Raw genomic sequence first — 27977 nt, forward strand, 5'->3', positions numbered from 1 at the left:
GAGAGCGTCAGCCGTCGACTTACCGCAGTGAAGACACCGTGGTAAGTAGATCTAAGTACGTCGACTTCAGCTACGTTAGTCACGTAGCTGAAATTGCATAACTTAGATCGATCCCCTCCCCCACAGTGTAGACCAGGCCTTACATGGTTGGAAATCTTTAAAAAAAGGGAGGGTATTGTTTCCAGCACTCAGAACTTAAGAGTATAAGGCCCAGATATTTGGTTTTCTCAAAGATTGTATGAGAGACAATGAAGTTTATTAAAAACAGCTATTGATTTAAACACTGACCTGTAGTTTGCAGTCTGTTGTGTACTTATATTGTGCAAGTACATAAACCATCACTATACTTTTTTTTTTTATAAATTCAGTTTAGTTTTAATGTGTTAATGACAAAGGAATTTAAAAAATAAACCTAAGCTAATATAATTAGTAAACTGTTAAAACAATAGGTTTATAATGAAGAGCTCAAATCTAACATTTGAAGGGGCAATATACAGAGGCAATTTACTGTTCTGGAACATAAAGCATGTTGAATGTAAGAACAAATCTGAAAGTAACCAAGCACACTTCTGGATTGTTAACTTTCAGATCCTCAAACAGATTGTCTCTCAGATAAAGAGAGGAGATATAGAAAGAAAAGTTAGGGCTTGTCTGCACAATTTATACAGGTATAAGGTAAGGTGTTAATTTAAACTGCTATAGCTATACTGGTAGAATTCCCTGTGTAGGCATTTATTCCGATATACAGTGCCCTTTTTCTAGTTTAGCTTACATTGTTTTGGAAGCAGTTTACGTTTAAGCAGTGGAGATATGTCTGCAGGTTTTGCATCTGTTGCTCTGGCAGGCTCTTGTGTTGCTTTGAGTTGGTGTGTCCTCGTCAGTGGGGAGCTTGCTTCTGATGATACAATTGGAGAGGTTGGGGGGTTGTTTGAATGCCAGAAGAGGGTTTTCAAGGAAGATTTCTTTCAGGATGGGATCCCCATCAAGTATGGGTTGTTGTAGTTTGACGATACCCCATATGGGGTCCCGTGTGGGATAGTAGGGGACAACGGGGGTGTGTGTGTGCAATCAGAGGGGATTTTATTTCTATATCGAAGCAGATTCTCTCGGGGTAACTGGGTGGCCCATTCCATGATGTGATCTACCTCTCTGGTAGAGCATCCTTGTTTGGTGAAGGCAGTTCTGAGTGTGTTACGGTGTATATCCCGGGCTCTCTCCTCGGAGCCTATTTTATGGTATCTGACTGCCTGGCTGTAGATAACAGATTTCTTGGGGTGTTGGGGTAGTTACTGGATTTATTAAGGTAGGTGTGGTGATCTGTGGGTTTCTTGTATATAGTTGTTTGCTGTTTTCGTCAGACCCCAGTAGTGGTGAGTGGAACACGCACACATACACTGCCTGTGCATGCAAAATTAGTAATTAAATCCTGAATTAGTAATTTCATGTAAAGATCAGGATTATGGAAATTAGGGAGGGTTGGAATCTCTGCTCCTCCTGTCACACACCAACCTCTATTGAGAATCAATGTCACCCTTCAAACATTCCAGGCAGCTTGCTCAAATTAGGCAGAAAGTGAGGATTCCAGAAAGAGAAGCCAATTCACAATCAACGTAACATGAATAATTGCCTCCTTGAAAAATGGAAAAACAAGTGCAAGGAGAAAAACCTCAAAAGGGTAACCTCTACATTGCAGACAGGCAATTGAGATCCTGCCAGATATCTGCAGAGAAGCAGAGTGATAACCCAAGTTATTTTACAGTTCTCTAAAGAGACCACCTGGGCAGGATTTTCACTTCTAAAGAGCAAGTAAATCAAAATATATCCCCACACAGGGCCATCCCTAGCTATTCTGGGGCCCTATGCAGCCTCCCCCCCCATGGGGGGGGGTGAGGAGGACCCCAGGCCTCCATGGGGGGGAGGGGCTGGCCCCAGGCCTCCAAGGGGTGGGAGGGGCTGGCTTGGGGGACAGGGGGAACCACCCCCCAGCACTCACCAGCAGCGTGGCTGGGTTGCTGCACTTCCCGCCGCCGGTGACTGCAGGCCCAGCCCTGCCGCAGTCCTCAGGGAAGTGGGGGCGGGAAGAGGCGGAGCAGGGGCAGTGGGGGCTTTGGGGAAGAGGCAGGGCTGGGGCGGAGCCGGGTCTGGAGCAGCATGCAGCTGCGCAGGGCACCAGGAAATTTGGTGCCCCAAATTTCCTGGTGCCGTACTCAGCTGCGTACAGGTAAGGACGGCCCTGTCCCCACACCTTCATGAGTAAAACCTGCAGTGCAAAAATTAAGTGTTTTGTCTGTCATTTATATATAAAATATAATATAATGAAGAGTAAGATACATATCGCAAGCTCTTTGGAACAGGCACCATCTTTTTGTTATGTATTTGTACAGTGCCCAGCACAATGGGGACCTGATCCATGTGCTACTGCACTATAAATAATAGCCAATGATCCTACAAATTCAGGCTGAAAAACACAATATTCAAGCCTGCACAAAGTCCCCATGCAAGTATGGGATATCCCAATGTAAAACACACACCTCTTCTGGAGATGGGAGTTTTGAGGGGCTTATAATCACATTTTCTATTTTTATGTTTTTCTCTTCCCTGCTGCTGCATGAACAAAAGAGAAAATTGCCTGTAAAAGGAAATATGTAAACTATGTTGAAAGTAAACAATCGGACACAAATACAGACATACTCTTTCAGTTATGTGTCTTAGGTAAAGAACTTTTTTGACAGAGTATGATTATTAAATTCAGCAATGAGTTTCTGTACTGCTTCTCCAAGAGGCATAGCACAGAACTTCCAGTCCAGAGGGAGGTGGGGCTATTGTAGTTTTAAGCCATCTGTGTTCTCTCAATCCTGAATTGACACAATCCCTGGAGGCCTGTCTAGGTTACAGCAGCCTCCCAGGCTTCTCTACGTGTTGAAGTGCTGCCTGGACCTGGAATCTCCACAGTGTTATGTGCTGTGTCGCTGCTCCTGATACTTCCCTAGCATCTCCAGCCACGCCCCCATGACACTCTCACCTCAAACGCTTAAGTCATATGGCCAAATACTGTAATGCTTACGTTCCAGTCCACAGAAAGAAGTCCTCTTAGAGGCTCATCTTACATATGATAGAATTTGGAGGAAGGATAACTCCTTCAACTAGGCTTTTTGGGCTGTATGTGAATGAATGGCTTATATAAATTATATTCTTCAAAGACAGAGTGACAGATTAATTCTGAGGTTTTATTCTTTTCCAACAAAGTATGCAAAGCATCAATATCAACATCTGAGTTTGTTGTTGTTTTTTAATTTTAACACCTAATACAATTCCAATTTAAAGGATTACTTGCACAAAAAAATAAACACATTTGGTATAAAAAATTTATCACTTTAACACCCTTTTTCTTATGATCTGCACCCTGTTCGGTGCAGAGACATATAAAGACTAATGGCACAAATTTGTTTTTACTCTACAGGAGTTTGTTTTTATGTACCCAAGTACTCTAAAGGACACCAGCCCGCTTTATACAAGAACCATTTTCTTCAGCCTGCTGAATTTAGTTTCACAAAGAAACAAAGCTATAAAGGCATTATAAAAACAACTGCCTTATATTCTTTTTAGATACACTGACTTTTTGCACCATTTATATACATACTGTTATATAACAGCTCTTGAGTACAGTACATGCAGCAGAATATGCCTGTTGAATATAAAACATACATTTAAAATCTTCTCCTGTTAGAATTCTTTGAAGACTGAATTATTGTAGAATGCCCACTGCTCTGAGAAAATGGTTTGAGAGTACAAATGTCTGCATATGTTGGCCACTGGAAGAATCCAAGGCTAACTGGAATAATATTTATAGCACATCAGTAGTGCATAAATAATTTACTTACAATATTAAAACACAACTAGCAAAACTAATAGTTCAAGATCTTATGATTGCTATATTAATCCTTCTTTAAGTGGTTGCAAAATGTGATTTGTTAAAGTCCTCTATAAAATCTTTAGGATGTCATTTGTTTTCCAAATGAAGAAACTTATTTATGTCTACTGCCTCTTCTCTTCATTGCAGCAGTACACTGTGGACAGTACCATTTCCCTTTTGGTGCCTCTGTCAATCCAACACAGCCATAATGGAACCATTCTATTGGGCACTATAAAACAAATATACAGAGAAACTTTTATTGCACCTGTGGCAAGAAATGGATATTATGAAGTATGAAAATGGAATCAGCAAAATGACATCCTGTCCTCCACATAAAGTTACTAGCGACAATAAGAAGGGCAAAAACAAGAGAGATGAATGAAAAAACTTCACTTCCTATAATAAGTACAGAAGATGATAGAAAATTTGAACCATCACACCTGGACCCATGCACCAAGAAAAAGGTAAAAATTTAAACCATGCTTAGAAAGTGCATTTTAAACAATCAAGCTCCATGTTAAAGCATGGTTGAAATCATATGATTTATCACCTTTTATAAAGGTCTGGGGAGTAAATGAGCTATCTTAGCTTTAAAAACAAATAGTTGAACTTGGATAGCCCACATGACATCAACAAGTAAAATAGCACTACGCTAGAATGATATAAGGTGAGTTGTTTAAATATGTAGAATCTGACAACTCCTAAGAGGAATTAATACAAAAACACAGTAAAAAAAGAGTAAACAGTGACTGAACTGGCATACACATTTACTGATATTATACATTTAAAAAAACAAGCACATTGAATTTCTACTTATGTCTGATGCTATGTCCACGTGGCCGTGCAGTTCGGACTATAAACTGCAGTGTAAACTAGCATGCTGTGCTGTAACTCCACCATGTGGATGCTGCGGGTGAGAACTAGAAGATATCTGGTTTGCATTAATGTAGTCCTCTTTAAACAGCACTACATTAACATGAACTGGTACCTCTTACTTCATGCCTGCGGCATCCACATGGGAGAGTTACAGTACAGCATGCTATGCAATTCACAACCCTGAAGTCCAAATTGCGGGCCATGTAGACTATCCTTTACATGGTGATCAAACATCTCGTTCACATTGCTTTTATATTGCCTCTGAATTTGCACTATTACCTGCCCCAATTTCTACTGTGCTAATCTCTTGATTTTGCTTTATTTATTCTTGAACCTCTGAGCTCTCTGGCATAGTTGCTCTGGTTGTCACTTGTGTTAAGTGTCAGAATGCTCAATGACACAGTGGAGCAGCATGAAATACAAGTGGTAGCAAGAGTGAAGTAGCCAAGTGTGCAATCTCTCCATTCACACACAAAGCTGCTTACCAAACTTCTACAGGACCAAGGAGCAAACCACGGAGAACATGAGCCAGATGGAATGCAGACTAGAACTTGCGTTCTGGTCACTGGCTGCTACAAGTTCAATCACAAGTGCCTTTCAAGAAGTTTTGCAGGTTCTTCCTCTCCCGCACCCAATTTTTTTCTTTTCCAAACAGATTCTTGAAAAATTACTGAGAGTTTTATCGGTTTTCATTTTAAACTGAAAACTGGAATATACAAGTCGTTTTAGCCAGAGGAAAAAAATAATAAAAACTACTTCCAGTGCATGTTCACTGGGCTATCTTAGAAAACAAAACAAATTCTCATCCCCCAAGTCTTTAGCATTTTGCTACTTACATCTTGGTTATCGCAGCCCACCATTTCACCATAGGACACCTAGTTCAAGGATAAAATTCAAGCTATTAATATAGTAAATAATCAGCCTCTTCAATTACTGAATAATTCTATGGCAGTTTTCCTATACAAGCTCTGTAATAAACAACAACAAGATACTGACAACCTATATGTTGCAATGACATTTATTTTCAACATTAGATTATTTAAAAGAGAAAAATATTTAAGTCCAATTTGCTTGTCTTTATGCAGAAAGACAGTGAAGTTCATGCATGTCTCAAGTTGGACATGAAGGGCCAGCACTCAGTGCTTTGCGCTTCTAACATCTGCCTGAAACCTCAATAACGTCCATTCCACATTTGTTTATGATCAGTTTCCACTTTCAGATTCAAGAATTTCAAACAGTACCAAATGGCACACTTGTTTAAAAAACCAAAACAAAACACAAACACCAATAGAAACACAACCAAATGTTTTCATTGGAATTTATAAAATTTTAGATGCACAACTATTCATCTTAGGTTCTATAAAAACTCACTTCTCTGAAATACAAATATGCTTGGACCATTTTCCCAGTTCTACCTCCCCAACCTTCCCTCTTATTTTAAATAATAATGGACTTCGCAATCTTGTAGAAATCATCCAAAAACCTGAAAACAAAACTGATCAAATATAAGGGAAATTTACCTGCACAAATTGCTTAATATTCCCAACTAGTAAACAAAGTGTGTTTAAACAAGTTCAGCATGTAAAATTAAGTGCATCCCTATAAAAAAGGGGGATGTGTGCCTTGTAAAAAGGCAGCTTGACCAAGTTTTTGATGTAGCCATTAGCAAAGCATCTAGAGAGCTTCACACATGAGAACAGTCACAGAATAAAGTCATTCAGTAGTCAACTCCATTATTCATGTCACTTACGAGTGTATATTGACAGCATTCTAGCCCTGGAATTCTTAACTGTTTCAGAAGCATAAAAGAAAAATTCCCAGAAAGCTACCTATCTTCAGAACCCCATCAAAGTAGATGCCTACAGTGCCCATGGGGATGACTAAAAGCAACTGAAAAAAAGGGATAGGTTTTAAAATTTGGTCCTTGTATGCTTGAATATATCTGCCATTTCGAAGTACTACATGGCCATTATTAATTACCTAACGTCATTGTGATTTAGTTTATACTTTTTTTTTTTGACAACCTGAAGCAGGGGTAAACTAATATTGGCTATTCCAAATAAGCAGTACCTACATATCCTCAGTTGCACTTTGGTTTTATTTTAATTATAGTATACAGTATGATTTGGGGCAACATAGAACAAATATGTATACATTGTACTTTTAAAATAACAACCAAACACACAAAGTGATACAAAGATCTGAACTGAGCTGAGATCCATCAATTAACTGAAACTATATAAGTTTCACACTTTACAAACTAACATTTATGGGCTGAAATGCTGAATTATAGTGAAGCAGCGCATCGGTTGAGGAGCTGCTGAGTTTAAGACTCGTATATACAGAGCACTTACCTGATTACAAATGCAGTAACGTGGCTCATTTGGATCATAGGTCCAATCAACTTGGTTGTTAGAATCAGACTCTGGTATTGCTGCTGTTTGCTGAGATAGTTCTTGTGCTAAAGCAGACGACGAAGAACATGATGACAGAGATGAAGATGATGAGGAGGAGGAGGACTGCTGGCTTGAAGACTTGTTGTTGTTTCTGAAAAATGAATAAATATACTAAATACTTTCTGAAGTAAGACCTGTTCACTCTACTGCCAACTCAATAAAATATGAGGAAACAAGGCTCAGGAGAGTGCTGGAAAGAATCGTTGATGAGGGGCCCACATGCTATAGTAATCAAGTGTCATTCTCAAACAGATTGTATTCAGCAAGTAGTGTGAGTTCAGATGGATATGTTGCTTCTCTTTGCCAGAGAATAAGAGCGACTTTGTATTCTGGTATCCTTACAAGAAGGGGGTCAATTATTCCAACTGATGGAATTTAACGTGTTAAAGCTGCCAAATACAACTGACTCATACTTCACAATCATTGCACCGATAGCCTTCATAGGTCAATGTAAACAATACACATTGTTAATACACAGGTAACCAATGAAATAAATGGAAATTTGTATATACATTAATCTATATTGCACATGTAATCTGTAACAAACAGCTGTTTTTTGAATAGTCATCTTTACATCCATTCCCCTGAAATAAAACTGACATTCTACAACAAGCAGAAAAGCGATCTTTGTAAGCTCTTTGAAGATAAGAAGAGCTGTTACTTAAACTGAGAATTGTAAACTGAGCAGTACTTGTATGCTAACTCATTCCAAGGCACACCACAAAAAGAGAATTGCAATGTCAAAAGAAAACAAATTTAGCAGAGAGCATGTTTAGGTAAAAGTTAAACAGCCTGAACTACCAAGATCTCATTTTAACTCACCCATGATATGGGACCCCTGGTTCAATTCCCCCAGCTGCCTGATGAGGAGAAGGGATTTGAACATGGGTTTCCCACCTCTCAGGTGAGTTCCCTAACCACTGGACTGTAGAATCACTCTCACTCGCTCCCTGTCCAAATACTTATTTAAATATTTATAAACCGTGGAACAGCTTCAACAGGAGAGACTGAGAAAGGCCCACATCAGAATGTCCCATAGTCCAGTGATTAGGGTACTCATTGGGCAGATGGCAAACATGTTCAAATCCATTCTCATCAAGCAGAGGGAGGAACTGAACTGGGGTCTCCTAAATCTCAGGTGAATTCCCAAACCATTGGGCTAAATATTATAAAAGGGAAGTGCTACTCCTTCTGCCCCCCACATCCCCTGGTCGTTTTACGTGGAGTTAGCTGTGCTTTGAGAATGCTCCACAGGTGAGACATGCCTATCTTCACCTGATTTAAGGATAGCACTGAGGCTTAGGCATTATATTGGTGCCTGGGCACCTAAACTGAGGCATTGTGCACACGCACAGTGGCTGAAACTAGGCAGTTGAGAACTTCTAGTGAAAAGTTTAGGCATTTTAGGCATCTCCAGTGCTAAGCAGCAGCTGAACAGGGGTTTTGTCAGACGTGCCAAAATTTAGGTATCTAAGTCCTTTCTGGATCTGGGCCCTACATTTTAGTATTCTCCCCCCATTATCTGAACTGATGGATAACATGCTAAACATAGCTGAACAAAATAGAACATACTTGCTTTTTCGACCACTCCGTGAATCTGTGGTTGATGAACTTAATGTTTGTGTTAATGTAGATGCCAGAGCTGATGATGAATATCCAGTTGAGTCTCTGGATAATGAAAATTCTCTCCCAAGTTGAAAGTCATTGTTCTTAAAGGCTTCATAGCTGGCTTTTAAGCTGGATGTTCTTCTTCCTTCCTTCATCTAAAGGAAACACTGATATTAGAATAAAGGATACTATACAGGTCCTATAGGCCTATAGAAATCACCATGCTATGAACTACTAGCTGTGCAAATATTTTATTAAATGGTAGCTACTATCCAGTTTACATCATGGTAGAAACAGCCTAATGAGAAAAAGCCCACACCAAACCCCCTTTTCCTGCAAGTCTTATGTCATGAAACCACAACATAAAGAAGTCAACTGAAAAAGTGATCATGAGAATTCAAATCAAATAAAAGCATAAGCCTTTCTCCATTGAATTGGATGGCAACTTCCTTAAGATATTTTATGGGGAGGTTGTTACCTGTGCTGTGGCTTGCACTGCTTGAGCCGCTGCCATGGTAATAGCACCAGCTCCAGATCCTGAAGATAATGAGCCCAGGTTATATGATGCCAGTGGCTGAGAAGAGTTTGCATTGTATGCATTGTTGGAAGAGGATGATGAATTACTGTTTCGACACCCTGGATGAACAAAACACTTTTATGAAATTTAAAGTGAAACTAAAAATTGCTTTAAAAAGTTACATATAACAACCAAAGATTAGAAACTTATAACAATGCTACAGGAAGGACTGGTCATGGCACATTGCTTATTACTGCCATGAACAACAGCCAGTTTGATTTACCATCTTTGTTTACCCCCTCATTGCATATCAGGATAATGTGGTCTTGTGGAAGGGATTGTGCCTCATGTCAATCCTCACTAATCTCTCCAGTTAAGAAGCAGCGGCTACTCTCTAATCTGAGTCCAGTCCAGTCTTTTGGTTGCAATTCTGATGGCTACAGTACACATCCTCAAAAAAGTGCAATTTAATACTACTGTAACAACCATACCATTCTTAAAAGCAAAATAAATCATATATCCAAGCAGCTAAGGACTAGAACTTTTAACACAATACCTGGTTGCAGTTGTGAATTAATCGCTTTGTAAAGAAAGTGCAGTTTCCTAATATTTAGCTACCATACACTTTAACAAAAATAAAAAGGCAATTAAAAAAAAAAAAAAAAGTAATAAATGACCATGAATAGTGGACTATTAAAAATAGCAAAGCACTAAATACTAAAGTTACCAAAGAGTTAGAGACACCACAAACCTCACTTACAATTAAGTAAAAGTAGTCCATATTTACAAATCCACCTCTTTCCCTTGAAATAATGTCACCAAGACCACACAGTTTTCCTACTGCCCATCAGCAGGCTTGATAAGTGTTATTCACAAAACCAGGATCAGTTTACAAGACAACAGAGCTCAAATTAAAGGAGATAAAAGGCAGAAGCAGCAATGAAATTGATCTGATGTTTTGCATATGACTCAAAACAGTTCAGTTAGAGCTTAATTTGATTACTGTGCTGACTCCTCCACCCCAAGGAAAAAGGGACTGTGAATGCACGCATCTTGAAAATGAATAGAAATTCAGAAAAATTTTGAGTTACAGTATACATGGTAGCTTCCTTTCCACTACATTAAAATATCTGACAATCCAACAAATGGATTGTTTCCTCACTGCTGCTAAATGGCAGGTCTGACCTGCTTCCTAACAGCTGTGGTCCAACCTCCTCCCCACCATTTTGAAAATAAAAATAGTCAAACATTTTTTCCTCAAAGTGAGAAAAATTTAATTTTTGTGAATACACAATTTGAAATTTTTACTGTCCCTCCTCCAAGAGGTATAATAAAATAGAATTTGGCATTTAGATTACCTGGTGTATTTTCTTTAGAGGCATCTGAAGTGAGAGTAGACAAAAGAGCTTCAGATTTAAACTTCTTTTCAGGAACATGATCTGTTGTACTATGGTGAGAAGATGGATTATGCTTTCTTTCTGTATGAAAAAAACAAACGTAATGTTTACTAGATTTGAAAGTGAATGTAGTATTCAAGAAAGTGAAGAACTCAATAGCCTTGACCATAATCTGGGAAAGAATAAACAGGTACTATAACCATACAGCTCTATTAACTGACTTCAGTCCCAACAGAAAAACCCTGACATTTCATTCTTGGGCCTCCCTGGAACAAATATTAATACCACTAAGTTGTGCCAAATGCTGGTGGGGTTTTTGAAATGTAGGCAAACAAGGGTTATGAGGAGAACTCAGGAAATACCTAATTCTGAATAAAACGTTATACATTTGAAATATTTCACCAACACATGTAGTAAAACTGAAGATGAAATGTTCAATTCCAGAAACTTACTCTCTACTGGAGTGTGTGAATGGGCATGATGGTTATTCACTGGCTGTGATGGTGTATCCAGTTCCAGAGAACCTAATATACAGTTAAAAAAGCAGTACAATTGAAATGCCAACCACAAAATAATGCAGTGTAGCTAACTTTAATCTTTCAAGTCATCTTCACTTTTAGATATAAAACGCATCTTTAAGAGCTGTACAATACAAAGAATAACTCCACAAAAACAGTTATATTCATTTTAGCCAGGAATTCTAGAGAAGGAGTTGGACTTCAAAGCACTGTCTATGCAGCTATTTTTAGAGCACCAGAACAAGCCCCAGGAGCACAAGTCTGTTGATCCAAACTGTGAGGAGTTTCCACTCGCTCCAAAACACTAAATAGACAACCTTCAGTGTCAAGTGAATTTGAAACACCACTGGACTGATCCAAGCCCATTGAAACCAAAGGGAACCTTTCCACTAACTACAGTGAGCTTCAGATCAGGCCTCAGAAGTTGGAAGACTCAGATAAGCCATTTTACTATGCTGTACTTGCTGGTTTGCTCTGAGATAGTTTTATGATAGGTAGATTTTTTTTACAAAAAGATAGGACCTTAGAAACAATACTTTTCACAGTGTGTCCCAGAGGTCTCAATCCATTAAAAACCACTCAAAAGCCAAAATCTCTATTGAACTGGATAAACACTAGGACAAAACTGCATTTTTAAGGCAAACCTTCAGCTAGTATCTGCTTTTGGCTGGAAAAGAAAGATAGGTCCCAAAAAAGGAAGAATTTCCAAGTTCAGGGAATAACTAAAGGATGCAGATCTTATATTTAAGACTCAAAGTTTCTTGTAGCACTAGACTTCAAGGAGGCCACACGATCAAGTGCTAGGGGAGGCTTTATGACAAAGCAATTGTTAAGACAATATACAAAATAAAAAACAACATTTGAGTGTGTTCAAATGTATGCAATATCATTTTGGATGGGCTGAAACCTATTCATCCTATCAATGTTAGTTACTACTTTAACTTATTTAATTACAGGACAACAGATTAGAGTCTGAAAAGTTGTCTAAATAATCCAAGAAAAGAACTATAGTTCAATAATTACTCTACCACTTCCACCACTTTTTTTTTTTTTTTAAATGTAGGTATTTGGGAATGAACACAGCAGTGCTCAGATGATTGAGACAAACCCAATGAATTCATTGTAACAGGACTGGACTAAGCATCAAAGTTACATTTTGCGGATATTCTTGGTATGCTAGCATTACTCATGTAACGGACTAGCTCAGTGCTTGCCCTCTTGTGAACACTCAACTATACATCTTTATTCTTTGGTCACTAAAATACTAGAACATTTGACAATTCATTTTTGAATACTTGGTAAAAAAGTTGAGATATAAAACCTGCCAAAGCACATTCTGATTTCTAAATATTTAATATTCAGTTTTGTCATGAGTAACAGAAAGCTCATCTTTCTGATCCCTCTCTCATCTGACTTAAATTACTGTCTTACTAGTTCTAGGATTGAAGGAAGCAGATGTTGAATCACTGTTCCACAATTAAAACAGTAATTTTCCTATAACATTTACTGTAGTTGTATTTAGTCATTTAAGATTTTATATACGTTGTCCTACTGCAAGCTAAACAAAACAATTATCTTTTACTGTAACTGTCAAATTGTTTCCCAAAATATATAAAACGGGTTTAGTGTAGTGTTCTTCCTGGAACATAATTGCTACTATTATACTGTTTGTTAAGCATTTGATTAGCAACAAATCTAGCAAAAAGCATTATGTATCAACATAAAGGATTAAGTCCAATCAATGAAAAAAGTAAAGTTACTTGTCCAAAGAGAGACTGGAGCTTAAGTTTGATAATCAAAGAAAATTATTAGAGGCTTTTCTTTGTAGCAATAGTTACCCAAGTGCACTCTGTAAAATGCTTTTGGGGGCATAACAACATTGAGGAAACCCAGAGAAGAAATTTAGCCAACCAGGCATTTCTTTTAACCACTTCTATTGCCATTCAGCACCCTTTACAAAAATGGACATAATGCTAGTTTTCGTTTTAAGCTTTGGGTCACATGCACTAGTCAGTCAATGCATCTAGGATTTTAAGTACAGGTGAGCAGGTTGTCTGATATGCAGTAAGTTAGTTAACCTGCTCTGGACAAGTGAAGTGTTTGATTGGCCTGAGCTTCTGGACAGTAGAATTTTCTAGAATGATCAGTTTTTTAAAACTTAAATTAATAACACATTTGATTTACACAGCAAATATAAATTTTTAGTTGTACAAGAGTATATGTTATTATAATTATTATTTATGTATGATTCATATTACCTGATACATTTAATAGATAATGTCTTAGCTTAACTTGATTTGGACCTAATTAGATAAGAAACTAAACACCTAGTTCTCAGATAACTAAAATAGTAATATAGGCGGGAATGACTAAGCATATAAAGATGTTTTAAAAAATTAGACAGGGCGTGAAACTCTTTTTAAAATATAAGAAACAAAGCATTTAAGTTTAAACTCAAAACAGATCTTGGAAACAAGCAGAAACAAACTGCTAACCTTTAGCAAGATCTTCTTTTGACAAACAAAATGTTACTTTCTTCAAAAGATAATGGCGTATACTTACGTCTTTCTAGTATTTCTGTAATCCCAGCATTATCTGCCTCAAGTTCCATTTTAAATTTAGCTAGTTCTTGGTCCAACTTTCTCAAGTGCCGGTCTACCTGTTTTAAAGCAGATCAATGATGACCTCCAAAACTTGAAATTGTTTAACAGTGATAAAACTCTACAACTCTTCAGAGAATTTAAGAGTTTTGAATATTTAATGAGATACATTAGAAGAATGAAGTTTGATAGTCTTCAGTGATGTAGGGACTTACAAGAGGAATCTGCATAATACAATGCCTTAGAAAAAACACTGCACTTAAAAACTGTCTTCCGTCTGTAATCATACAGCAGAACTAACAATGTATGTCAGTATATTAGCATATTAAAGCTATTTTAGCAATTATCAACTCACCAAGATAGTTTAAGATTATAACTCCATTAACAAAACAGCAAAGAGAATGGCAGACAAGAAATCATTAAGTGTCTTTGTAACATATTGTACAGGTTTTCAGTTTGCTTATTTTGTACCCCCAAGGGATATATAATAAGGATATTTAAGACTCTGCCAGCCCACACAACACATTAAAAAGGCACTTATCTGGTTTATCCTCATCTTCCCCATATTATTCTGTTAATGGAGTTAGGATTTTAAATTATTTTGTATTTAAAGAGTATAAATTCAACATTACAGCCATAATTAAAGGTTTGTCTTGTGCACACATGCAATGAAAATTCAGAGGCATTTCCAAAAAAAGAGAGAGAGAGAAAGAGAGAGAGCGCAAGACAGTCCATCATTCACCCACACCACTATACTTTTTGCATAAAACAGAACAAAATATTTTAAATGAAGTGGAAACATGGATGTTTAAGTTGTAACTGTGACTTTCACTTTTTAAAACAAGTTGAGTTTACCTTTCATACATTACTATAGTAACAACTTTTTGTTAATACTTCTGTAATGTGCAGGTAAGATAATAAAAGAGTACCCCATATGACAAAGTTTAGAATTCCTTAAGACAATCATGTTATTCACTTAAATCCCTTTGTTTACTTACCAAGTCATAAATCTGATTTGCCAATTGTACTTTCTCATCTGCATCTTCCAAAGCTTTATAGTAATCCTGTTAAGAGATTTTTGGTAAAATGATCAAAATAACTTTAGTGGTTCTTCTATGAATAATTACTGAATACCTCATTTTGATTTATATTTCATAGTGAATTACAAATCCGATAAAATTTACTGCTTAGCCTTTAAAAAATATTCTATAAAGACAAGTCTCTCAACGATTAATTCACCTACATTTTTAAGTGATACCTACTTGACATTTTCAATCTTTTCTACAGCAAAAACATAACAGAACAGAACCAGGGTATGAAAAGTGCTGACGTATTCTCCCTGCTATATTATGGTGTCATTACACAAGTTAGTTTGCTGTGAGAAAGGAAACCTGGGCCAACTTGTTCCACTCTATATTAACACATACATAAACTGATAGAATAGCTAATATCCAGCATGTTAAATTGTGTGCCATTTCAAAAAGGATCTTTAAAAAAAAGTGAATAATTATCACTTATTGTAGATTGCTGATTGACCCTCTAAAATAATATGTTCCACACCCTAGCCATTCAAAAAGCAAATTGAATAAAGCTTTGAAGGGAGTTACATTCATCACTGAAGCCTGGTCTACACTACAGTTAGGTTGACGCAAGGCACTTATGTTGACCTAACTTTGTAAGCGCCTACACTAAAATGTTGCTCCCGCCGATGTAACTCATCCACTACATCAAGTTAGTAACTCCACCTCCAGGAGAGGCATAGAGCTTAGGTAGTTAGGCAGATATAGTGAGGCCAATGCAAAATCAGTGTAGACACTGCGTTACTTACATTGACTTTACTGGCCTCCAGGAAGTGTCCCACAACGCCCCACCTATGACCAATCTGGTCACCATTTAGAATTTTGCTGCCCAGAGGCCAGGTACAGAGGTACATGCCCGTCCCCTTTTAAAGCCCTATGAATTTTTTAAATTCCATTTTCTGTTTGCTCCAAGTGGAGAGCTCATCTAGCAATTGCCCAGCTGAACATGCTGGCTACACGCTGCAGACACACTCCTGTCTGGAGTACACAGGAGGTGGTGGATCTCCAGAGTCTGTGAGGAGAAGAGGCTGTGCAGGCACAGCTCCGATCCAGCCATAGAAACGCTGTATATCTACGATCAGATCGCTCGGGGCATGGACGAGAAGGGATACAAGAGGGACCAGCAGAAGTGCCGCATGAAAGCCAAAGAGCTGCAGCAGGCATACCAGAAGGCATGGAGGGCTAAGTCGCTCTGGTGTGGAGCTGCAGACATGCCACTTTTACAAAGCGCTGCTTGCCATATTCAGTGGCCCACCACACCCAAAGGATACTTCAGGGTAGCTGGTGTCACAGGCCTCCAGAGTGAACAGTGAGGAGAAGGCGTTGGATGAGGAAGAGGAGGAGGAGGAGTATGGGGGACAGTCGACTGGGGAATCCAGTGGCGCAGGGAGCCAGGACCTGTTTTTGACTGCAGAGCAGTCGAGCCAGTCCCTACAGTCCAGCACGGGCGAGCCTGATGCAGGGGAAGGAACTTCTGGTAAGTATGCAGTTTGTTTTAATATTGAAGGGACACGTCTGTTCATTTACTCAAGCTAGAAGAGGTAGTGAAATAACCAACAGAGGTAGAGTCACTGCTTCTCATTCCTCTGTACAGTAGAAAGGGCCCTGCAGAACAGTTTGTTTATGTGCACTGGGATGCCCCATGAATACTCCACAGAGTTCTTGAGGAAACCTTCCTGGAGGGAGTCTGTAATCCTCTGATGAAGATTTCTGGGGAAGGCTGCCTTATTTCTTCCGCTGCGGTAGGACACTTTCTTACACCACTCAGCAATTACTTCAGCAGGCAGCATTGCAGCACACAGGCTAGCGGCATACGGACCCGGTGTGCAGGCGGATGCGTGTAGGAGCTGTTCCCTTTCAACCTCCATTACCCTCAGGAGTACAACATCAGGCAAAATAACCACCGCCTGCGGAAAATTGTTCAACTGCCCTATCCACATATATTCATACCCAGGAACATGGGGAGTGAATTCACTATACCACATTTCCATTTATCTTGTGAATGCACTCACAATAGTACCTCTGTGCACTGTATCTTTTGCAGCTAGAAATGTGGTCTTGTGGTTCTCTCCATGCACACCAGCGGAATGGCTCAGCCAGATAAGAAAGAGAAAGAAGAGGACATGGGATGACATGTTCCAAAGAGAACCTGCAAGCCTCTGGTGCTTCAGATACCTAGCACAGGGCTTGGATGATTACCCTTGAGGACAGCATGGACAGGGATAGAGAGGAGAGGAGAAAAGCACAGGAAAAAGAGAGAGACATGCAGTAGGAGATGCTCGCGCTTTTCTAGTGGCAAACAGACATGCTGGAGACTCTTGTTGACCTTAAGCATGGGTCTGTTGAACCTGGTCTCCCTCTGCAGCCCATTGATAACTGCATTCCAGAACCTCCCTATTCCCCACCCCACATTCTAAGTGGCATCGGGGAACACAGCAATACCTGTATCACTCCACCCCAGGGGAGATCACAGACTATCCCGGCTGCACATACACTGACCTGAGACACACACAGTTGGTGAATGTGTTTGGGAAATGGAAATGACTGTTCTTTCCCCCTCAAAGGTGCTTTTCCCTCTATTTATAAAGTTTCATTGAGTTAGAAATGTGTCTGTTTGCATGGGTTTGGAAACTTAATTCATCTTTATTAATTCACAATATAGGGTGGTTGGGGCTAACATCATTGACAGATAATAGCAATAGGTGCATTTGCAATGTTATTTTACTACATACTCATTACAAATGAGTGCAAAAACACCCAAAACAAAACAAAAAACAACAAACAAACAAAAAAAACCAATGCCAGGCAGAGCACACTACAGCAACACACATTACTGTGTGGTCTTTCAAAAAAAAAAAAAAAAAGGTCTTTCAAAGCCTCCCTGTTGAGCTCTTCTTATAGCTCTGGTATCTGGCTGCTCAAAATTAACAGACAGCCACTCCACCTCCCCCCTTCACCACAGCAGCAACTTTTCTCCCTTTTCTTCACAGTAGGCAGCTATAATCATTGAGTTTTTTTCCACTGAGGTCTAATCTCTTGAGTAGACAGTACCGGCCAAAGACACATTCAACAGTCATTCTACATCTGCTGAGCCTCTAGTTGAAGTGCTCTTGGCTGCTGTCGAGGTGGCCAGTGTACAGCTTCATGAGCCATGGGAGTAAGGGGTAGGTTGGGTCTCCCAGGATCACTATTGGAATTTCAGCATTCCCAGTGGTAATCCTCTGGTCTGGAAAGAAAGACCCTGCTTGCAGCTTTCTGAGCAGGCCTATGTTCTTAAATATGCGTGCTTCATACACCTTTTATGACCAGCCTGTGTCGATAAAACATCCCTGGTGATCCACTAGCGCTTGCAGTACGATAGAAAAATAGTCCTTTCTGTTGATGTACTTTGTGGCAAGGTGGTCCAGTGCCAAAATAGGGATATGCATGCCATCTATCGCCTAACCACAGTTCAGGAACTCCACTGCTGCAAAACTATCTGCTATGTCCTGCAAATTGCCCACAGTCAGAATCCTTTGTAGCAGGACACGATTGATACACACTTGCATCACAGCAACCCCCACTTGGATTACCCAACTCCAAACTGATTTCTGACTGATGGGTAGCAATCGGGCATTGCCTACTTTCACACAGCTATTACCACTCCCTTCTTCACTATCAGTGCAGCTCTCATTCTGGCATTGCTGCACCAGAGGCTGGGGCAAGCTCCGCACACACTTCCAGGAATGTGGCCTTGCACAGCCAAAAGTGCTTCAGCCACTGCTCATTGTCCCAGGCCTGCATAACAACGCAATCCCACCAGTTAGAGCTTGTTTCTTGGGCCCAAAACCGGTGCTCCACTGTCCGCAGTTCCTCCATGAATGCCAACAACAACCTTGAATTGTGTCTTTCTATGTCCCACAGCAAGCTAGCCTCCAAGGAATCGTCATGTTCCCCACAGCTCCACTGGCAGATTGCAAATACTGCAGGATCAGGCTTGTACTCACAATCCTCATCACAAAAGCGTAGAGCTGTGCAGGATCCACGCTTCTTACAGAGATGGCAGACAGGCAGGTTTGCGGGGCTTTTGAAACCAGCACGAAATATTATGGGATGCAAATAGAATTATGGGATGGAGAGAACTGCATCATGAAACGTTGAAAACATATTCCCAATCACCCCTGAGTGATTTGTCTGCCCCAGGAGGTATTGCTTTTCCAAAGCATCCTGCGCTAGATGGTGGCAACTTGCACAGTGGGATAGCTACCCATGTTGCACTGCTCTCTGCATCGATGCAAGCGCTACTAGTGAGGATGCGCACACCAACACAAGAACATAGTGTGGACATGCAAAAGCGATTTAATTACTGCCGCGGCTGTATGTCGACGTAACTTAGGTCAACTTAATTTTGTAGTGTAGACTTGCCATGAGGCCCTGTCTATAGTAGAAAACTGCACTGATTTAACTAAATATGTTTAAAACTGATCTAGTCAAACTGGTATAAACCCCTAAAAACAGACACTTAAAATCTGTTTAAGCCTTGCTTATCAAGTTAGCTGTATGTTTAAACTTTACACAGGGATTTGTACCAGGTTAACTAGACAGACTTAAAATCTACGTTTGTTAAACTAGTGCAACTTCCTAGCACAAATACTTAGCTGCCCTCCTCGGCAAAAAGGTCCAAGAGAGTCTGAAAACTATCCTGCTTAGCTGAACATATTGGGTGAAGTCTTGGCCCCACTGAAGTTAATGGAAAAACTTCCACTAACTTCAATGGAATCAAGTTTTCACCCTATTATAAAGGATTCCATTCATGTTAGTTAAGGAACAAAGAATTCAGAAGACCTTTAGCTTCCTGGTATCAGATCAACGTGGTCTCATTACATATTTACATTTGGGTTTTCTATCTAAACCACTGAAGCTGACATTCTCACTCCATCAGTGAAAAAAGCATAGAACCAAACCACCACTGAGGCCTGGTCCACATTCAAAAATTACATTGCCCTAACTACATCACTCTGGGCTGTGAAAAAATTTCATTTGGTGAGGACCAGACACAAGATCTATAGGAGAAAAATCTTATGGACCTCAGGTTATCCAGGGCTATGAGTGGGTTATGCTTTCATAACCTCGATCCCTGACTGATTACGGATAAATTGAGTTTAATCTTGGGGAGCCCTGTGCAACCTAATTAGGTCAACTTAACTGCCACTGTGGTGCAGTTAGGTCGACAGAAGAACTCAGGTGGATTACCTATGTGGATGGAAAACCTCCTTCTGTGGATATAAGAAGCACCTTCACTACAGTGGCACAGCTGCAGCATTGCAGGTCTGCAGTATAGACATGGCCTCAGTGTTCCAAGCAGGGCTAAGGAACTCTACAAGCTGAAACTCAATTTATTTGTAATCAGTTGGGACTCAAGATTACTTGGCTCCCATGAAAGCATAGCCCACCACAACCCCAGATGACCTACGGTCCATAAAAAATTCCCCCCCGTGGATCCTGGGTCTGGTCCTCACCAAATGTCCCTTCAGATACTTTCCGGGTAAAGCATCACCCTATAGCAATTCAGTTCCATCTAAAGGTTGGCAAAGAACACAACCCATTGGATGTAATACTGACACTGACAACACTGATGTCATTTAGGGGTGGAGTAAAGGTGACAGAAAGCATCCATGCCCCACCTTACATAAGGATTTCTGAAGCATCTAAGGGAAGATGCTTCTACTAAGGCTCAGCACAAGTCCCTCCAAAGAAAGCCAGGCCATTTATTCTGTTTCATCCCTTACACATATGGGAGCAGGGGGACGGAGAGAAAAAAAACAAGGTGAGATGATGTGGCTCTTATTATTACTGATCACCGTATCACTGACCTGACTGGCTGATGTCATTCATATTCCTAGCATTTCAAACAAACACTAGACTGTACTGACAAAAAAAATTGGAGGAAAGCTTCTTCATTAGAGCTAACTTTCCTTTTCTTAGCAAGTGCAATTTGCCACACTCAAAGCCTAATTCAGGTCACAGTTCTCAACACTTTACAGTCAAAATTAAGGGAAATTAATATTAAACTACCAATCTCTGAGTTATATATTTTTTTAAAACAATGCCCCACTCCTGTAATGTCCTTACCTTTTTGATTGATGTCATTTGCTCTTCTCTCCATTCAGGTTTGTTTTTCTTCGCATTCATAAAAAATTCATTTACTCTTTGTTCTAGTTGATCCATTGCATCTGCAGCACACAGAAGATTAAAAGAGTGTTACGATCTCACATATACAAATGCTATGTATTTTGTACAGGATGGTGGGTTTTTCCTTAAACCAAGAAGAATTGGCATGTTTTAATCAAAACTACTAGAGAAAAAACAAGAAGCTGAGTGAGGGAGAGAATTATTTACCTTGCAATTCTGCTTCTTGGAAGTCATTTGGGTAGGATTCTCACTCCAGGATATTGTGCTCTCCAGCATGAGACAAGCAGGGCTCCAAGTTCTAAAGGTTTTTTTTGTCCTTAAGACCAGTGGCAGCAAGCTGAAGCAAGCCCCAAACTCCTCACCCAGCTTTAAACTGCTGACCTTGGAACTTTCCAGCCAATTACAATTTGAGCAGGAAACAAAGTATCCTCCTAAGAAATAAAGTCAGATACAAACCCAAATAATTTAAAAATTAGTGCCTCAAAAAGGTAGAGCAATAGACAGAGAAGAGAAAAACCCATCACCTTCAAATGAAGTTCTTCTCCAACTATGTGAGGAAGTGGGAAACTATGTGAAAGTCCTGCCAGAATGGTATCCTCAATGAAGTAGAATTGCGAAGTAATTCCCCATTCTTGCCAGATACCACCCGAGGAAGGATTTGGACTTATGTGACATCTACAGCTTGAGAGAAGTCACAAAAGGAAAAACTAAAGCCACTAATTCCACAGCCATCAGAATGAACAAGGAAAATGCCGTGTTTGGTTCATTTGTTAAAACAAGGAATGGAAATCTCCCAAAAGCATCAAGCTCAATACTTCAGCTCCAGGTAGTGTTTAGACAAACAAAAACTTTCAAAAGCATTTGATCAGCTGAAATAGGGGACAGCCCCCACCAAACCCCCTCCCCCCCAAAAAAAAACAAACAAACAAACATCAAGAGGGCAAGAAAAGTTCAGGTTTCCTTATTTTGGAATTAGATTCTGCAAGACCTAGAGACCAACAGGCCAAATCCAAGTTACAGCATTTGGTAAAATGTATGGAACAAGAACAATGTGACTACTTTGCACATGATCTGAGATAGAAACATTTTCAGGTGCAACAGCTGAGGTCACCCAGTCTCAACAGCATGAACCTTGGCCACACACTTCCAGTTTCAGGCCAGCCACTTGCAAAATATGATCTCACAGCAAACAATTTCCAGCTCTAATTGCTGGATTGTGCAGAAAATGGAGTCAAATAAAATATGAAGCGGAACTGGCTTTCTAAGGGATTTAGTCACTCCATGTAAAACCCCAGAGAGATCTTTTGGCATCCAGCATATAGAAAAGAGTCTCACAAAGATGGGCACGAGCCCTGGAAATAGTGTTGGAAAGATGAGAGGCTCATCAGTATAGAACTCTGACAACACCTCAGAAAGGAGTCTCACATGAGTCTATAGCACAACCTTCTAAAATTTGGGGTAAGGTATTCCAGTCACTAGAGCCTGATGTCACAACCACCAGGAAAGTTAACTTTCATATAATTAAACTGGACTCACATGTACTGAATGGTTCAAGAAGAAACATCATCAGCTTTTTTCAGACCTATCTTAAGGAGATTCCGAAGAGTGTCAAGCCCTACAAGAACCTGACAAGCAGCTGCAGAGACAGCAGTTTATCACAGGCTGAAAAAGCTACCACATAGACCCAGACTGAATAAGCCTTTAATTGAACTCAAATAGAAGAAAAATATAGTCAAGTAGTTTCTGTGCACGGCAAATCAAGGGATCTATGCATGCCTATGTGTACACCAAACAATTTCCACTTGCTTTTTTAAATCCTTTGGGGAAATGGCTTTCAAGATGCCAGGCAGACAATATGCCACTATATATTAAGGGCTTTTGAAAACCTAGTCTTACAGCCCAGACAACAATGGCTCATGACCAATATGCCCAAAGGTCTTATTCTCCCTTTCTCACCAAGGCAATAAATGTATTCAAAGGAATAAAGTGGCCAGATATCTAAATACTCCAGAACCATTAAAAAAGCCAGTTTTTTTGCTTGTTTAGTATCTTTTGGCCACAGCTGATCTTCACTGTGAAGCCAAGTTCCCTTGAAATCCGTCATGGTTATAGAAGGCTGCTTTTGAAACCACAGGTTTTCCCTTCCCTCCTTTGTGGGAGGGGGCCCAAGAGAATGAAGGGTGGCCTTTCCATCCTTTGTCTTCTTAAGTCCTCAAAGAGGCCTGGTACAGGATACATCCTCCAACTTTTTCTTGATCCTCTGATAGCAGCCCTTATGGGCCAACTTTTTAAAGGTTGTGGCGCTTCTCCTGGGTAAAGGATTCTACCAGAGCAGAGGCATTTTCCAGACATTGGCCTTTGGCTACATAGGCCTGGTAATCCATGACTTGAAGGATTGAAGTTAAAGACTTGAAACACTTCACTTGAACAAATTCCCATGCTGAGGCTCAGGAGTCTGGTCACCATTCAGCTGTTCTTTGCTCTGGCCATGACTGCCTCACATGGGGTGATGTGCGAAACAGCCAGCCATGTTATACTTTTTCCATGACTACCTAGTAACGAGAGGTCCTCAGTCCTCCAGGTCAAAGATATGGTGCAAGAGTAATTTTAACTCTAACAGGGGGTTCCTGGCCCAGGTATGTCTCAGTTGTGGCTCCTGTAAATTTCTAAGCCAGCACCAACTCAAGTCAGCTGACTTACACAGCAGTTTTAAAAGTTTTGGGAAAGTGGGACCCTCGCATTGAGTCACCGTCTTGCCACATCCCAACAGTCCTCTGGTTTATCTGTGATGTCCAACTAGCAACTATGATCACAAGCAGCTGGACTGGAAGAGAGAAAAAGAGTGCCTGGAATTTCTACAATGCTTTGGGAGGCTTTGACATCAACTGCACAAGAATCACTGGGGTAACCAAGGTCTGGGTCAAAGTTTTTTCTGTTGACTCCCAGAACACTGAGGCTAATCTTGGTATAAAAATGCTCTAACTGTGTGAAGAGATTCACCAGCTTCCAAAGCAGCACCTGATCACGAATGGGAGAAAGATATTTGTGGTCTCAATTTGAAGCTGCCCAAGTCAAAGGGCTGCTGGTTCTCTCTTGGTGCCACCTATTGACATTTTAAGGAGAAGCAATGCTTTACTTAACAAGCCATAATTCAGTACCAATGACTTCAAGCCATGAAGCCTAGAGAGCACTAAGGCTGAGACACACCTCAGTGTCCCTGGTTTTAGAGGGCTGGTTCAGCATGCTTCAACAGACTGTGAAATTGACCAACCAGACTCACCAGGCAACATGAAGTCCCAATGCTCACAGATCAAGACTGGCTCAGGCTTTTACTTCAAGAGCCTATGGTCTGACCTATTGCTAGACTTATAGAAATCTTCAGGGTTCTGCCTCAAGGTGATGTTCCCCACCATACTTGAGTTAACTGGGTTACATCTGCAAACAGATTTAACACATCTACACTGCATGCCCAAACCAGTTAACTTGCTCATCCATTACAGTCTGTCTCAAGGATGTACTCTGATGCTACTGAGTTGTCTTCCTCCCTTTCTGAGGAATCAACAGACAACATATCGAAAAATCAAAGTAAAATTATTTAAAGCACGATGCTTCACAGCTTTGTCACAGAGAAAGCAGAGGCTTTGTGAAGAATTATGCCAAAAATCTCTCTGTGGTATCCTGTCACAGAAGCCCTACAGGCAACCACTGGACAAGAGAGTCCAAAAGGCAGAGGTCCTGAAAACCAAAAAAGTAGGGCTGTCGATTAATCGCAGTTAACTCATGCAATTAACTCACAAAAATTAATCGCGAATAATCGCAGTTTTAATTGCACTGTTAAACAATAGAATACCAATTGAAATTTATTAAATATTTTGGATGTTTTCCTACATTGTCATATACATTGTATTCTGTGTTGTAATTGAAATCAATGTGTATATTATTTTTATTACAAATATTTGCACTGTAAAAATGATAAACCAAAGAAATAGTATTTTTCAATTCACCTCATACAAGTACTGTAGTGCAAGCTCTTTGCTGTGAAAGTACAATTTACAAATGTAGGTATTTTTTGTTATATAACTTCACTCAAAAACAAAACAATGTAAAACTTCAGAGCCTACAAGTCCACTCAGTCCTACTTCTTGTTCAGCCAACTGCTAAGACAAACAAGTTTGTTTACATTTATGGAAGATAATGCTACCCTCTTCTTATTTACAATGTCACCTGAAAGTGAGAACAGGTGTTCTCATGGCACTGTTGTAGCCAGCATTGCAAGATATTTACATGCCATATGCGCTAAAGATTCTTATGTCCCTTCATGCTTCAACCACCATTCCAGGGGACATGCGTCCATATTGATGATGGATTCTGCTTGATAACAATCCAAAGCAATGCAGACCGATGCATGTTCATTTTCATTATCTGAGTCAAATGCTACCAGCTGAAGGTTGATTTTATTTTTTGGTGGTTTGGGATCTGTAGTTTCCGCATCTGAGTATTGCTCTTTTAAGACTTCTGAAAGTATGCTCCACTCCTCATCCCTCTCAGATTTTGGAAGGCATTTCAGATTCTTAAACCTTGGGTAGAGTGCTGTAGCTATCTTCCGAAATCTCACATTGGTACCTTCTTTGCGTTTTGTCAAGTCTGCAGTGAAAGTTGTTCATTCTTAAAATGAACAACATGTGCTGGGTCATCATTTGAGACTGCTATAACATGAAATATATGGCAGAATGTGGGTAAAACAGAGCAGGGGACACATATTTCTAAAGACAGCTACAGCACTCGACCCAAGATTTAAGAATCTGAAGTGCCTTCCAAAATCCTGCAAATGTACACAAACTTGTGTCTGACCGATTGACTGAACAAGAAGTAGGACTGAGTGGACTTGCAGGCTCTAAAATTTTACAGTTTTATTTTTGAATTCAGTTTTTTTGTACAAAATTTTACATTTGTAAATTCAACTTTCATAATAAAGAGATTGCACTACAGTACCTGCATTAGGTGAATTGAAAAATACTATTTCTTTTGGGTTTTCTACAGTGCAAATATTTGTAATAAAAAATAAAGTGAGAATTGTACACTTTGTATTCTGTGTTGTAACTGAAATCAATATATTTGAAATGGACAAAACATCCAAAAATATTTAAATGGTATATTATTAACAGTGTGATTAATCACAATTATTTTTTTAATTGCACGATCACAATTAATTTTTTAGTCCACTTGACAGCCTTAAAAAAAGGAAATATAGTGCCTGAGCCATAAGTGGACAGCAAAAATGAATTCCAAGAAGATACCTAAAGAAGTGTGGATGCCTGACAAAGCACAGGTAGGGTGCCTGCAGAAGTGGAAGGGGACTTGCAGGGAGCTCCTTCACCAAGCATGGCCAGGAAGGAAAGTTTCAGAGGTTTCACTCTGCCTCCTGCTAGGTGAGGGGGGCAGCTGAAGCTCCAGCCCGCTGCCAGGGACTTGAGGGCCAGAAATGCGGTTTGGGACGTGCCACCTTGTCTTGCCCTAGGGAGCAGCACAAGACCCAGCAGTAAAACTCCTGCCCATTGTCATTGCCGTTGGGCATCTGGAGACCCGAATTCAACCCGGTGCCATTTCCACACACCCGGCGCTCGCCCGGCCCCGCGGGCTGCTCGGGGTCACGAGGCAGCCGGTGACGGAAGGGAAACAGCTCGGCACATTTCCGCCGAGCACGCTCCGCCCCTCGCTGCGTGAGGAGCCCCGGCTGCTCCCCAGCCCCGCGCGGACCCTGCGCTGCGCGGGCTCCCGTCCCGCAGCGCCCGCCGGCCGCTCGCTGGGCAGGGGAGTGCCCCGGGCCAGGCCCGCGGCGCGCTCCCCCCTCCGGGCCGGCTCAGCCCCGCGGTGTCAGCCCGGGCCGCCCCCGGGAGCCGGGACGAGTCGCACTGCCACCGGCGGCCCGCAGCGCCTGGGGCTGAGCGCGCTGGTCCGCCCCCGCCGGCGGGCTGGGCGCGTGGGCGGGAGGAGGGCGGGGCTCACGTACTCTGCACCTGCAGATCCATCTCGCGCATCTCGGTGAACCTGTCGCGCAGATCCATGGGTAGCTGCTCGATCACTGCGGGGACACAGAGGGGAGGGGGGAGAGAGGAGTCAATCACCGCCATGGGAGGGGGAGGGGGAACCCCCGCCCCGCCGCCCCCGCCCCGCTCGGCCACCCGGCCGGCCGGGACCCTCGCCCCGCGCACACTCACTCTCCAGATAGTCCTCCAGGTACAGCATGGCGGCGGCGAGGCCAGCGCTAAGGGGCTTCTCGCTAACGGGGGATCGTCCCTTCCAATATGGCGCCGCCGCCAACAACACCAGCAGCTCGACTCGGCGAAAACAACATTGGCGGGGGACGGGGCTCGCTCCGGCCCAGCGCCGATTGGCTGCCTGAGCCTCTGACGTACGCCGCGGCTGGCGCCCGCCCGCACCATCCTGGGAAACGTAGTTGCCGTGTGAAGGAGGGGGCAGGGACTACATGTCCCACAATGCACCGCCAGCAGCAGCTTCGCCCCCTTAGCAGAGGCGGGCTCGCTCTCGGGTTGAGGGGCGGGGCCAATCAGAAGTTCCTCTGCGTTGAAGGAGGCTGGCGGGGTCAGCAGCGTGTGGCGCGGCGGTCTCAAGCCCTGGGGAGTCTTCCACGGGCCGGCACTGGCCCCAGCGCCCCGTCCCCCTGCGCTCAGCCCCCGCCCAGGCTCGGTGTCCCGCCCTGTCCTTCAGCAGGCGCGCCAGCCTCGTGCGCTAAGTTCCAGTGCCAGTCGCTCTCTCGTCTCTCGGTGCTGTTGGAGAACCACGGCCCAAACCTGAACGGGCAGTGGGTGGTCAGCGCTGTG

The 27977-nt window shown here is 41.3% G+C and overlaps 1 protein-coding gene across 2 annotated transcripts; it reads right to left on the minus strand.

Moving 5' to 3' along the window:
- Positions 1–3225: 3225 nt before the first annotated feature.
- ING3 (inhibitor of growth family member 3) lies at positions 3226–27473 on the minus strand. Of its 2 annotated transcripts, XM_026648723.1 has the most exons (12): positions 27354–27473; positions 27146–27217; positions 21076–21176; positions 14884–14949; positions 13848–13944; positions 11220–11291; positions 10729–10848; positions 9332–9489; positions 8818–9008; positions 7144–7336; positions 5626–5664; positions 3226–4142 (listed from the first exon to the last, which is right to left on the minus strand). In XM_026648723.1, the coding sequence occupies exons 1-12, from the start codon at positions 27379–27381 to the stop codon at positions 4026–4028; spliced, it is 1254 nt and encodes a 417-aa protein (XP_026504508.1). In that variant the 5' UTR covers positions 27382–27473; the 3' UTR covers positions 3226–4025. The 2 variants fall into 2 exon arrangements, with proteins under 2 accessions (XP_026504508.1, XP_024049476.1); XM_024193708.2 differs by lacking the exons at positions 27146–27217; positions 27354–27473 and adding an exon at positions 21343–22012.
- Between the last annotated feature and the right edge of the window lie 504 nt (positions 27474–27977).

The sequence above is a fragment of the Terrapene carolina genome, unplaced genomic scaffold (genome assembly GCF_002925995.2).
Source record: "Terrapene carolina triunguis isolate 2854851 unplaced genomic scaffold, T_m_triunguis-2.0 Scaffold68, whole genome shotgun sequence".
In the NCBI taxonomy this organism is placed as follows: Eukaryota; Metazoa; Chordata; order Testudines; family Emydidae; genus Terrapene; species Terrapene triunguis.

Bases quoted from the DNA above. Each gene is read 5' to 3' on its own strand.
- ING3 (XM_026648723.1), bottom strand. From the start codon at position 27,381: ATGCTGTACCTGGAGGACTATCTGGAGA. The intron at 14,950-21,075 runs GTAAGGACATTA...ATCTCTTAACAG, and splicing joins AAATGACATCAATCAAAAAG to GATTACTATAAAGCTTTGGA. The intron at 11,292-13,847 runs GTAAGTATACGC...ACTGTATATTAG, and splicing joins TACAGAAATACTAGAAAGAC to GTTCTCTGGAACTGGATACA.